At 36.8% G+C, this 13,828-nt stretch overlaps 1 protein-coding gene across 8 annotated transcripts in view; it reads right to left on the bottom strand.

Annotated features, from left to right (window-relative positions):
* The window catches only part of WDSUB1 (WD repeat, sterile alpha motif and U-box domain containing 1), a 47,135-nt gene that overhangs the window by 10,928 nt on the left and 22,379 nt on the right, over positions 1-13,828 (bottom strand). For 7 of the 8 annotated variants that reach the window (XM_059167259.1, XM_059167256.1, XM_059167258.1 and 4 more), the window contains 4 exons: positions 13,259-13,299; positions 13,072-13,178; positions 12,034-12,210; positions 6,341-6,481 (listed from right to left, as the gene is read on the bottom strand). In XM_059167259.1, coding sequence (XP_059023242.1) covers positions 6,341-6,481; positions 12,034-12,210; positions 13,072-13,178; positions 13,259-13,299 — 466 coding nt within the window. The remainder of the gene's footprint in view (positions 1-6,340; positions 6,482-12,033; positions 12,211-13,071; positions 13,179-13,258; positions 13,300-13,828) is intronic. The other variant, XM_059167260.1, reaches the window with a different exon arrangement.

Raw genomic sequence — 13,828 nt, 5'->3', positions numbered from 1 at the left:
CCCAGCACCTCTCTGGAGCTATATGCCCTCTTCCTGCATGGGTAAGGAAGCTCCACAGGTACTACTTGATTGAGGGTGTGGCACCTGGGTGGCTCAGTCGGTTAAGTATCTGCCTTCAGCTCAGGTCATGATCCCGGGGTCCTAGGATTGAGTCCCATGTGGGGCTCTCTGCTCCTCCATCAAATAAATAAATCTTAAAAACAAACAAACTTGGGGCACCTGGGTGGCTCAGTGGGTTAAAGCCTCTGCGTTTGGCTCAGGTCATGATCCCAGGGTCCTGGGATTGAACCCTGCATAGGGCTCTCTGCTCAGCAGGGAGCTTGCTTCCTCTTCTCTCTCTGCCTGCCTCTCTACATACTTGAAATCTCTGTCAAATAAATAAATAAAATCTTAAACAAACAAAAAACCTGACTGAAGGTGAATACTCAGACAACAAAGAGCAGATGCAGGACTGCACAAACCCCAGAAAAATGCTAGCAGAATAACTGGGCAAAGTGTACAGGATCTGTTATTCTTTTAGAACTGCATGTGAATCTTGAAAGACACAGGCAGTACTAAACATAAGGCTAGGGAGCAACTAGAATTCTTACATACTCCGGGAGGGGTTATAAGCTGCTTCAGCCACTCTGGGTAAACAGCTCTGGGTAACAGGCTGTACAGATCTAATCTCTGGAATATACCCAATAACAATGCACCTGTGTATTCACTAAAGAAAAAGATAAAAGTCCACAGCAGGCAGTAATGATAGAATAGATTGTTTGTAGTATATTTACACAGAAAGATTAATAAATTACTGTGCTGGATAAACAGCATGGATAAATCACACAAACTATGCTTAAGGCAAAAAGTGAGACCCCCCAAAAGACATAGTTTATGATTCAATTTAGATAAACTTAATCAGAAGAGCATTTTTATCCATCTATAATGTTAAAAGTTAGGCAATGTGTTACCCTTGGTGAAAGATTATGTGAAAATTCAAGATGTATACTGTTTGTTTTAAAAGAAGACTGAAAGAGGGGTTCCTGGGTGGCTCAAAGCCTCTGCCTTCAGGTCCGGTCATGATCCTGGGGTCCTGCGATCGAGCCCTGCATCGGGCTCTCTGCTCGGCGAGGAGCCTGCTTCCTCCTCTCTCTCTGCCTACCTCTCTGCCTACTTGTGATCTCTGTCAAATGGATAAATAAAATCTTGAAAAAATAAAGTAGACTGAAAGAAAAATACCATGCAATTATAAACAAAAAACAAGAGAATCAAGATTAAAACAAATGATACAATTCAACATAAAATACACTAAAATGATGCCAACAAGAATATCTTAAAAGTAATAGAAAATGCAAACCTCCGAGAGAATACTCAGAAATCTAATTTGAGGGGCACCTGGGTGGCTCAGTGGGTTAAAGCCTCTGCCTTCAGCTCAGGTCATGATCCCAGGGTCCTGGGATCAAGCCCCGCATCGGGCTCTCTGCTCAGTGGAGAGCCTGCTTCCTCTTTTCTCTCTCTGCCTACTTGTGATCTCTGTCTGTCAAATAAATAAATAAAATCTTTTTTTTTTTTTTAAAGAAATCTAATTTGATGAAGTAACCTATTAAAAGCTCTATTTGAATTCGTAATTCAAATCTCCTACTAGGAGACTCTCCTACAAAGAAAACTCCAATATCTCTTATGAACACAGATATAAAAATACTGAAAATATTAGCATATCAAATCCAGCAATAAGTGAAGAAGCCAAACCCTAGAGAGTCCACAAAAAAAAGTTCTAAAATCAATTCAGCAAAGTGGCAAGATACAAAATCAACATACAGAAACCAGCTGTGGTTCTATACCCTGACAATGAAGAATCCAAAAAGGAAATTAGGAAAATTCCATTTACAAACAGCATCAAAAAGATTTAAAGACTAACTTAAGGAAGGAGAGAAAAGACTTGTATGTTGAAAACTATAGAACATCGCTATAAGAAATTAAAGACACAGAGGAAGGAAATTCTGTAGTCATGGGCTGGAAGACAATGGTTAAAATTCCCATACTACTCAAAGCAATTAAAGAGTCCATGGGAACTGTGATCCCCATCACAATTCCTCTCAAAATGCAAAAGACATTTTTTTGAAGGAATAGAAAAATCCATCTTACAATTCATATGGAATTGCAAGAGATCCTGAAGAACCAAAGCAATCTCAAAGAAAAAGTTGGAAGACTCCCATTTCCTGATTTCAAAAGTTACTATATACGAAACCACAGTAACCAAAGTGGTGGTACGGCATAAAGGTAGCTATGCAGCCCAAGAGAATACAGATTTAACCCCCCAATATATAGCCTAGTGTTTTCAACAAGGGTGCCAAGACCATTCAATGGCGGAAGAACAGTCTCTTTAACAAATGGTGCTGGAAAAGTGGATATCTGCGTACAAAAGGATAAGTACGTGAGATATAAAAATTAACTCAAATGGAACAAAAACTCAAATGTAGAAACTAAAGCAATAAAACACTTAAAAGAAAACATAGGGGGAATGCTTCATGACACTGGATTTGCTAAGGATATCCTATGAATATGATCTCAAAAGCACATGCAACTTAAAAAAAAACTGGACTTCATCAAAATTAACTTTTGTGTATCAAAAGGCCCTATAACAGAGTGAAAAGGTAATCTGTGGAATGGGAGAAATACCTGTAAATCATATCTGATAAGGAATATCCAGAATATATAAAGAACTCCTACATCTCAACAACAACAACAACAAAAAAAAATTAAAAAATGGTAAAGGACTTAAATAGATATTTCTCCAAAGAAGATATAGAAAATGGCCAATAAGTACCTAAGAAACTCAACATCCCAGTCACTAGGGGAAAGCAAATCAAAACCCAAATGAGATGCCACCTATACCCATCAGGATGACTATTATAAAGCAAACAAAAACTAAAAAGCAATGAGTATGAGCAAGGATGTAGAAAAAGTGGAACCCCTGTGAACTGCTGGTGGGAATGTAAAATGGTGCAGCCACTGTGAAGGTAGTAGAGTGATTCCTCAAGAAAATAAATAAACAAGTACTATATGACCAGACAATTCAACTTCTGGGTATATACCCCAAGAGAACTGAAGGCAGGGACTTGAGCAGATATTTGTATACCCATATCCACAGTAGCATTATTCACTATAGCCAAAAGGTGGTAAAAAACAAAAAAACAAAAAAAACCTCACATGTCCACGGTTGGATGTATATACCAGGTATGGTATAAACATACAATGGAATATTTTCGGCCTTAAAAAGAAAAGCAATTGTGACACATGATACAATGTGGATGAATCCTGAAGACATTATGCCAAGTAAGTCAATAGAAAAGGACAAATATTGCATGACTCTCCTTATATGAGCTATCCAGAATAAATTCAATACCATTAAACTATATACTCAAAAACTGTTAAAATGATTTTATGTATTTGTATATTACCACAATAAAAAAAAAATCAATGAATGTAATTTTGTTAGGCATAATAATGACCCACAAACATGTCTACTTCCTAATCCTGGAATCTTTGACTATGTTAACACGGCAAAAGAGAATTAAGCTTGCCAAGGAACTGAGGTCACTAATCAGCTGATTTTAAGACAGGAAAGTATCTTACCATAGTTCTTGAAAGCAGAAGAGGAAGGGGAAAGTGAGTCAAAGAGATGCAATGTGATACAAGGAGATATTAGGTTTGACGCTGGAAAAAGGAGTCACTGTATTAGTTTCCTATTGCCTCTGTAACAAATTACTGCAAATTTAGTGACAATACAACTTATTATCTTAAAGTTTTGAAGATCAGAAATACAAAATCAGTTTCATTGCGTTAAAAATCAAGGTGTCGGCATGATGGTATTCTTTCTGAAGGCTCAAAGGGAGAATCTGTTTCCTGGTCTTTATTAGCTTCTAGAGGCTGCCTGAATTCCTTAGCTCATGGTCCTTATCGCTTCAACCTCTTCTGTTGTCACCTCTCCTCTGACCGACTCTCCTGCTTCCTTTGTTTCACTTACAAAGATCCTCATGATTACACTGGGTCTACCTGATAATACAGGGAACTCTTCCATCTCAAGATCCTTAATCGCACCTGCAAAGCCCTTTTGACCATTTAACACTGATAGGCTCTGAGGCTCTAGGACACGGACATCCTCAGGGAGCCATCATTCTGCCTACCACAAGCGAGAACAGCCCTCAGCTTATAGTCGGCAAAAAAAGAGGGGCCTCAGTCCTAAAATCACAAGGCACTGGCCTCTACCAACAACCTAAATGAGCAAGAAATGGATTCTTCCCTAGAGCCTCGAGCAAGGAACAGAACCTGCCAATACCTTGACTTTTGCCTGTGAGAATGTACTGGACCTCTGACCTACAGAAATGTTGCACTACTCATTTTGTGGTGATTTGTTATGACAGCAACAGGGAACTAATATAGTAATCTATCATACTAAAGGATAAAAGAGAAAAACCATCTGATTTCAGTGGATAAGCATTTTATATACTATCAGCAACGAGACAGAAGAGAACTTCTTTAACTTGATAGAAGGCAGCTTACGTCATGCTTAATGGAGAAAGACTGAACTGAACTGCGTTACTTCCCCCTTAAAAGCAGATTAAGGAATTCCCACCACTTCTTTTCAACACTGTATTGTAAATCCTAGCCAACATAACAAGAAACAGGACAAGAGGTAGGGGTGGAGGAAGGCACAGACTGGAAATACAAATGTCTACTTGCAGATAACATGATCATGTATGAAGAAAATCAAGTAAAAGGATCTATATTAGTATAATTACTAATAAAACTAAAGCAACATCACAGAATACAAAGTCAATCTATAGAATCAACTGTGAAATATCAAACAATGAAGAATTAGGAATTAAAATCTTTTTTCTAAAAATACTAAATACCTAAGGACAAAGTGTGTGCAAATCCTATACACTGAAACACAAAGCACTGCTAACAGAATGTAAACAAGACGTAAAAAAGAAAAGGGAAAGCTGTGTGATATTCATGAGTTGGAGCTGTCCATTCTGAATTATCAATAGATTAAACACCATTCTGATGAAAATTCTTTTATACTGAAAACTACAAAACACTGGAAAGAAGTAAAAGAAGATACAAATAAATGGAAAGGCATCCTATTCATGGATCGGAAGAGTTAATATTGTTAAATTGTCTGTACTTAACTAAAGTCATCTACAGTTTCAATACAATCTCCATCAAAATCCCAATGCCACTTTTTACAGGAATAGGAAAACCCATAATGAAAGTCATAAGCAAATCCCAAAGTATCCTAAAGAGCTAAAACAATCCTGAGAAATAACAAATAAAGCTGGAAGCCTTATACTTCCTGATTTCAAAACATATTACACAGCTATAGTAATCAAAAAAGCATGGTACCTGCGTAAAGACAAACATACAGACCAATGGGACACAATAGCCCAGAAATAAACCCTCACATATGTAGTGAAATGCTCTTCAACAAGGGTGCCAAGACTACAAAATGGGGAAAGACCACATTTTTCAGATGTCCACTGAATATTCTAATGAAAATGATCAAAACCGCTCTTTTTCATGTTCACAAAATATTCTGATTGGTTAATTCTGCTTTGGGGCACACATGCCATAAAAATAACCCTAAGTAATGGGTAACAGAAAAAAAGAAATACCAAGATATCATTGCAACGCTATTTACAATATAAAGATTTCCACTATCTGGTACACGTATGTGTTTGTAGGAGTCAAAATGTAGCATAGAGCCACAGTGGAATAAAAATGGAAAATTATGTAGCCTAAATTGGTATTTAGAAATGTATACTGTTTTACAGAAACATTTTTAAAAACATAATATGGATTTACTGATTACAACTATGTAAAGTACATAGTTGTACTTTATGTCTGTTTGTGTGTATGTCTGTGCCTACTGACAAAGGTTAGAAATTAATGTGGAAAGATACAATTTATAATCTTTAAGTCTTATTTCTATAAGGTTGTTTAAATTCATGATAAAATAAACATAAGAGATCTCAACAGTCTATCTCAAAAACAGTATTTTACCTTGCATTCTTTTCTTTTTTACCTTGCATTCTTGTAACCAAAAGCACCTTTCACAAGTAAAGCTTGTTAAACCTACCCCTTTGTCTCTAATCTCATCCAAACCTACTTCATCTAATTTTATTAATATATAATGTTCACTAGTTTACCTCGGATCAAAGGAGTTAAAAAAAAACTACTTATGATCTGTAAGAGAGATTTTTAAAATTTTCCATATTTAAACATACTCCTGTAAAATACCTACATTATTTTTTCATTTGCACATTTGCCCTGAAACTTAGAAAAGCATCACACATACCTGATGCAATGACAGGATCTTTCATAAGCTCCCTAGTTATTGGGCAGAGAAACTCGTCAGGAATTCCAGAAGAAAGGGTTTTCACCTTTGTCCTGAGCTCTTCAATTTTCCTTAGAACTTTACTCCGCAGCCCTAGAGATTCTGGGGGGGGGGGGGGGAGATTCTGTTAGGGTGGGAGAAGCACTGGGTAACCTCTATGCAAGTCTCCAGCAAACAGATCGTATCTATTACAACCAAAAATCTTCAGACATACCGTTTTACCACACAGAACTGTTTTCTTTATAAAATCTTTAATCTTTGTAGTACAGAATACCGTGGGGCTAGAATAAATCAGCAACTAATGGAGAGTTTATTCTACATAACTTTATTCTGAAGACTGGAGAATTTCAGACTGTTGAATACTGATAAACTATATAAAATCAGAAAAGGTTCATTATTATTGGTTACTTTGTTTAAACAAAAAATTTCCTAACAGTTATTTTTAAAGATCTTCAGTTTAATAATGTAAAATTTCCATATTTAAAAAATTTCTGAAACTAGATATATTTGCTGATCTCATATGAAACACAATCATAAAAAAAGCTTATCTGTTTGTCTAAGACTATACACACACGTTTCACTCATTCATATTTTTACTTTTATCAAGTTTTAAAAATTATTTTAAATTTTAATTTCAGGAAGTTTAGTATAATTTTAGGAGTTTTAATGTTATTAGCTGTTCACATTTTTATTTAAATATTTACTCATTTTGAGAGAAAAAGAGAGAGAATACAAGCACACATGGGTGGTAGGGGCAGAGGAAGAGGGAGAGAGAGAATCTTAAGCAGGCTCCACACCCAGTATGGAGTCCAACATGGGGCTTGATCTCATGACCGTGAGATCATACCTGAGCTAAAATGAAGAGTCAGACACTTAACCAACTGAACCACCAAGGTGCCCTAGAACTTTAAAATATTTCAGAATGATGTGGAAAAAATAAATGCCCTAGTCTATTTATTTAATAATTTATTCTGTTTGTTCAATTTACTAACTTTTAAAATCTTAAACATGAAACAAATTCCTTAATTTACTATATTGAATGTTAACATTAATGTCTCCATTCATAATAATGATTTTCCTAATTCTGCTATTAAACTACCACAGAAATTAAATTACATTTCAATTTTGGCTTGGACTGATAGTTCTGAAACTTATTTCACTGAAGTTTAAAATTATTCTAACTACTAACCCTGAGACTCATCCTTCAAAAATGATTTCAAACCATTAATTAAATCCAAAAATTTCTTATTCTTTATCAGAATATAATTCTATTGCTATTAATTGTTTTTACTATGCTGCTTTTATGTTTTCAAACACCCTCTGTTGAAATCCAAAATTACCGCTTTACACTGTCAAGTGCTTCTGCATGATAAGGTAAAGATTTATTATGAGAGAGGAATGAGAAATCAACCAGTGAAGATGCTAAATGCAGCAGACCTTAAAAAAACACACACAAAAAACCCCCCCAAAAACCCTATATTCTATCACCCACTTTAAGGAGGAAAGAGTAAATTATATAGGAAATAAGTTATTAGAGATACAAAAATGGCTTTCACAGTATGGCCTGAGAACACAACTATCTGACAAACCATCATTCTGTTAACTTTCTTAAAAAGCCATAAGATTCCAAGATATTTAAATACATTCACATGCTATATTTACCATGTAAGGAAAGATAATACTGTACTTTAAAATGGTTTTAATTTTTTTGTTATTTAACTCCTCATTATGGGTATCTTATTTTCCCAAGCTTTCCCATTAAGATTTTATTACAGTATGTTAATAGTAGTTTGTGGTATTATTATTATTTTTAAAGATTTTTATTTATTTAAGAGGGAGAGAATGAGAGAGAGAGAGAGAAAGTGTGCGCGCACACTCGAGAGGGGTAAGGTCAGAGGGAGAGGCAGACTCCCCGCCAAGCAGGGAGCCCGATGCGGGACTCGATCCCGGGACTCTGGGATCATGACCTGAACTGAAGGCAGTCTGTTAACCAACTGAGCCACCCAGGCGCCCTGTGGTATTATTTTTATTAGAGCGTGACACTAAGACTTCAAACTATTTTTGATAAGATCTAGTAACCAGAATATATCAACAACTCCTACAACTCAACAATAAAAAGACAAATCAATTTAAAAAGAGCAAAGCATCTAAACAGATATTTCTGCAAAGAAGATCTATAAATGGCCAATCGGCACTTGAAAAGACGCTCTATATCATTAGGTAAGTACATATCCAAACCATGATCTAGTACCACTTCACATGTTGTCTAATCAAGACAACAGGTAATAACACGTGTTGAAAAGGAGGTGAAGAAACTGGAAACCTCACACACTGAAGTACTTACACATACAAAACATGGACAAACCTTGAAAGCACTACGTTACCTAAAAGAAGCCAGATATAAAGGGCACCCACTAATGGTTCCACTTAAAAGAAATGTCCAAAACAGGCCAACCCATAAAGACAAAGTAGATTAGTGGTTGCCAGGGCTAGATAAAGACAATGAGGTTCTTTTTTAAAAAAATATTTTATTTATTTATTTGACAGAAAGAGACAGTAGGGGAGCAGAAGGCAGAGGGAGAGAGAGAAGCAGGCTCCCCACCAAGCAAGGAGCCTGACATGGGACTCAATCCCAGGACCCTGGGATCAGGACCCAAGCTGAAGGCAGCCACTCCGCCCACTGAGCCACTCAAGTGCCCTGAGAACAAGGTTCTTTTGAGGGGATAAAAATGTTCTGGGGGCGCCTCGGTGGCTCAGTGGGTTAAGCCTCTGCCTTTGGCTCAAGTCATGATCCTAGGGGTCCTGGGATCGAGCCCCACAACAGGCGCTCTGCTCCATGGGAAGCCTGCTTCCCCCCTCTCTGTGCCTGCCTCTTTGCCTACTTAAGATCTCTGTCAAATAAATAAAATCTTAAAAAAAAAAAGTTCTGAAATTAGATGACTCTGCTCAGCGGGAAGCCTGCTTCTCCCTCTGCCAGTCCCCCTGCTTGTGCTCTCTCTGATAAATAAAAAATCTTAAAAAAAAAAAACTCTCTCCCCTCCCATCACACGTGCTCTCTTTAAAAAAAAAAAAAAAAAAAAAAAAAAGGTCCTGTGCTTATGGATTGCAAGACTTAATATTAAGATGACAATAATCACCAAATTAACCAGAATACCAGAATAGGTGGCTTTTTAAGGAGGACACTTGTGATGAGCATTAAGTATTGTATGGGAAGTGCTGGATCACTATACTGTACACCTGAAACTAATATTATACTGAATGCTAACTGGAATTTAAATTAAAACTTAAAAAAAATTTATGGGGCACATGGGTGGCTCAGTGGGTTAAAGCCTCTGCCTTTGGCTCAGGTCATGATCCCAGGACCTTGGAATCAAGCCCCACATCGGCTCTCTGCTCAGTGGGGAGCCTGCCTCTCTGCTTACTTGTGATCTCTGTCAAATAGATAAATAAAATCTTTTTTAAAAAATTTAAAAATTTAAAATTTTCAAAAGTCAGGTGCCCCCCCCCTTTTTTTTGAAACAGAAACTGACAAGTTGATTCCAAAATTCATATGGAAATGCAAGGAACCCAGAGTAGCAAAATAAATCTTGGAGAGAAAAAAAAAAGATGGAGGACATACGCTTTTCAATTTTAATACCTACTACAGGGTGCCTTGGTGGCTCAGTGAGTTAAGCATCTGCCTTCAGCTCAGGTCACTATCCCAGGGGGTTCTGGGATTGAGTCCCATTTCAGGCTTCCTGGTCAGGGAGGAGTCTGTTCCTCCCTCTCCCCCTGTGCCTTCCCCAGCTTGTGCTCACTCTCACTCACTCTTTCCTCTCAAATAAATAAATAAAATCTTAAAACAAAACCTACTACAAAGCCACAGTAATTAACACAGTGTGGGGGTGCCTACGTGGCTCCGTCAATTAAGTGTCCAAAAGGAAATATTTACAAATCATATGTCTGTTAAGTCTTATATCCAAATTTATATAAACAATAAAAAAGAAAATCCAGTTCTTCAAATGGCCAAAGGATCTTGATAGACATTTCTACAAAGATCTACAAATAGCTAACAAGCACATGGAAACATGTTCAATATCACCAGTCACCAGGAAATGTACGTTGAAACCAGAATAAGAAACCACTAGGAAGGCTGTAATTAAAACAAGTGTTGAGGAGGACACAGAGAAACTGAGATCTTCCTATAGAGCTGGTAAGAACGGAAAAGAGCCAGCTTTGAAAAGAGCCCAGCAGTCTTTCAAATGTCAGCACTGAGTTACTACATGACCCACCAGTTCCACTCCTAATTATATACCCAGGAAAACTGGAAACACTACCACACAAAAACTTGTATGCAAACGTTCAGGGCAGCATTATTTGTAATGGCTAAATTGGAAGCATTCTAAGTTCAATCAACAGATAAATGGATAAGCAAAAAGTGATAAATCCATAGAGTTAAAACAGTCATAAAAAGAAATGAAGTATTGGGGCGCCTGGGTGGCTCAGTGGTTTGGGCTGCTGCCTTCGGCTCGGGTCATGATCTCAGGGTCCTGGGATCGAACCCGCATTGGGCTCCCTGCTCCGCAGGAAGCCTGCTTCCCTCTCTCTCTCTCTCTCTGCCTGCCTCTCTGCCTACTTGTGATCTCTGTCTGTCAAATAAATAAATAAAACCTTTAAAAAAAAAAAAAGAAAAAAGAAATGAAGTATTAACTATATGCTACGGCATGGATGAATCTTGAAAACATGCTAAGCAGGAGGTCAGACAAGGCCACATATTGTATGATCCACTCTATGAAATGTCAAGAGGAGGCAAATCCTTCGAGACAGAATGCAGGTTCATGGCTGCCAGAGGCTAGAGAGAAAGGGAAAGAGGAGTGACTGCTCATGGCCATGAGGTTTCTTTCTGAATATATTAAATGTTCTGGAATTAGGCAGTGGCGATGGCTGTACAACTCTATGGATGTACTAAAAGTCACTCCACTGTACACTTACAAAAGAGTGAGTTTTATCTCAAGTTTTAAAATATATACATTTTTTAAATTAGTTACATGGTCGCTTTAATGAAACACTACATAACATTTCTTTTCCATAATCTAATAAAAATATACTGTCCTTCCTTACAAAGATATATACTGGAATAATTACTATGCCAGAATATTAAGAGGACTATTAATACAATTAAAACGAATCTCAAAGTAAATTATTAAGTCACTTTTTTTTTTTTTTTTTAAGATTTTATTTATTTGTCAGAGAGAGAGCGAGAGTGAGCACAGGCAGAATGGAAGGCAGAGTCAGAGGGAGAAGCAGGCTCCCAGTGGAGCAAGGAGCCCGACGTGGGACCCGATCCCAGGACGCTGGGATCATGACCTGAGCCAAAGGCAGCTGCTCAACCAACTGAGCCACCCAGGCGTCCCTATTAAGTCACTTTTAAGGCCACCTATCTTGGGACTTCTGGGGTGGCTCAGTTGGTTAAGCATCTGTCTTCTGCTCAGGTCATGATCTCAGGGTCCTGGGATTGAGGCCTGCATCGGGCTCTCTGCTCAGCAGGGAGCCTGCTTCTCCCTCTCCCTCTACCTGCCTCTCTGCCTAATTTTATGCTCTCTCTGTCCAATAAATAAATAAGATCTTGGGAAAAAGAAAAAAAAAAAAGACTGCCTATCTTCCACTAATCTTACCAATTTTCAAATCATCAGCCAGACTTTCTTTGGTGAGATTCAACAGTTCTCTTCCATCAATGTTATTCATTTTGAAAATACCAACAAGGTCACTTAAACCTTGTGCACAAAGCCACACTGAGACATCTTCCTCTGACCAATCTTCAGTAAACTTCACTTGATCTTCCATGCTCCTTGCTTTTAAAAACAAATCGACAAACAAAAAGGCAGGTAAAATAACAATAAAGAAAAGTACTTCCTTCATAAATATCCCAGGAATTAAAAAGTAAATGAAATTTCCTTAAATCTGTGTTTTGCCACTTTAATATTCTTTTAAGAAATTAAAAAAAAAATCAAATGATACTATGTATAATTATAGCATTATTTAATGCTATATTAAATACTCTTCATTTGAAACTTTTTCTTTTCACTCCAGAAAAATAATTCTTTTTTATTATATAAAACTCATGTCTGAGCGCTGGGATGGCTCCATCATTTAAGGGCTGGCTCAGGTCTTGACCTCAGGTCATGAGTTCAAGCCTGTATCAGGCTCCATGCTGCACGCAGAGCCTACTGTAAACAAAACAAAACAAATACCAAAAACCTCCTATCAGCAAGAGTACTCGATGTGCTCTATCATCTGAATATCAACACCACTATTTCTTAAATTCTGGCAGTGATAAAAATAAAACTCCTAAATTATGTATCAACATTATTTGATGAGGCCAAAAATAAAATAAACAAGTTTAAAACTGTGATTTCTATTTTTTCCCAGGCTGTATTTTCCTGAAAAAATAGTATGCAGCGCAAATGAATAGCTTACAAAACTATGGGAGGTATGATATCCATGAATGTGCACCAAAAAGCACTTACCAACAGTTTTAACACAGGCCAACTACTTTAAACACTGGCTTCTCTAAAATTATTTTTAAATTATATTAAATTTGGGTGTATACTTTATCCTGAGGAAAAAGGAGAATAATTTGCCAAAAAATTATGGAATTTAAAATTTTAGTGTTGAGTGGGTTGAAATGGGTTAAATATGATGCCCTTACTAACCTTGGCAAGGTGTCTCCAGATCAAACTGCCAGATGTTTACTGTTTTGTCCATTGAACCAGTAGCAAGTAAAGGAGTACTGGGTGCAAAGGCACAACTTGTGACATACCTAGTTAACAAAAACAACTATTATACATCCTCAGACTAATTTTTTAATTATATTAATGCAAAATGAGGTTAAGATCAGACCTGGTGTGCTGAGTCAATGTGTGAAGTATACTCTCAGTATTCTGAAAAACAGTAAAAACAGCTTTATATTTACTTGAGCAAGAGTAGAGTTACTGACATAAATGGTTTATATGCTGTGTTTTAATATTATTATTAGTCACATATGTAAGCTAACACTTTACCCAACAGAAAGAGGACAGCATCTATAACTAATAATATTATCAAGTACTTACTTCACTCCTTCTCAATAGTTAGCACTGTTGCCTGCTGACTATCTTCCTAGAAATTTAGTGTAAAACACTCTCGGCTTTTGCTGACTTACTTGAATTTACTCATAGTAACCTGAAACATCTGTTACAGGAAATGATCTGTATTTTCGCTAGGACATTTGACTTGCATCCACTGCAGAACCAGTGAGTAGAAATTAGTCACTTAGATTCTGAGTATACTTAGCTGGCCATCTAGCATCTAGACATATTTATTTCATTAATTTTTAAAAAGTGAAGTATAATTAATATACAGTATTATATTCATTTCAGGTGTACAATTAGTTGTATTTAACAGAGACTCATACATATTTAATGGAGAAAA

Source organism: Mustela lutreola, chromosome 3 (assembly GCF_030435805.1).
Source record: "Mustela lutreola isolate mMusLut2 chromosome 3, mMusLut2.pri, whole genome shotgun sequence".
NCBI classification, from domain to species: Eukaryota; Metazoa; Chordata; class Mammalia; order Carnivora; family Mustelidae; genus Mustela; species Mustela lutreola.
This window is presented reverse-complemented; position numbering and strand designations above follow the sequence as displayed.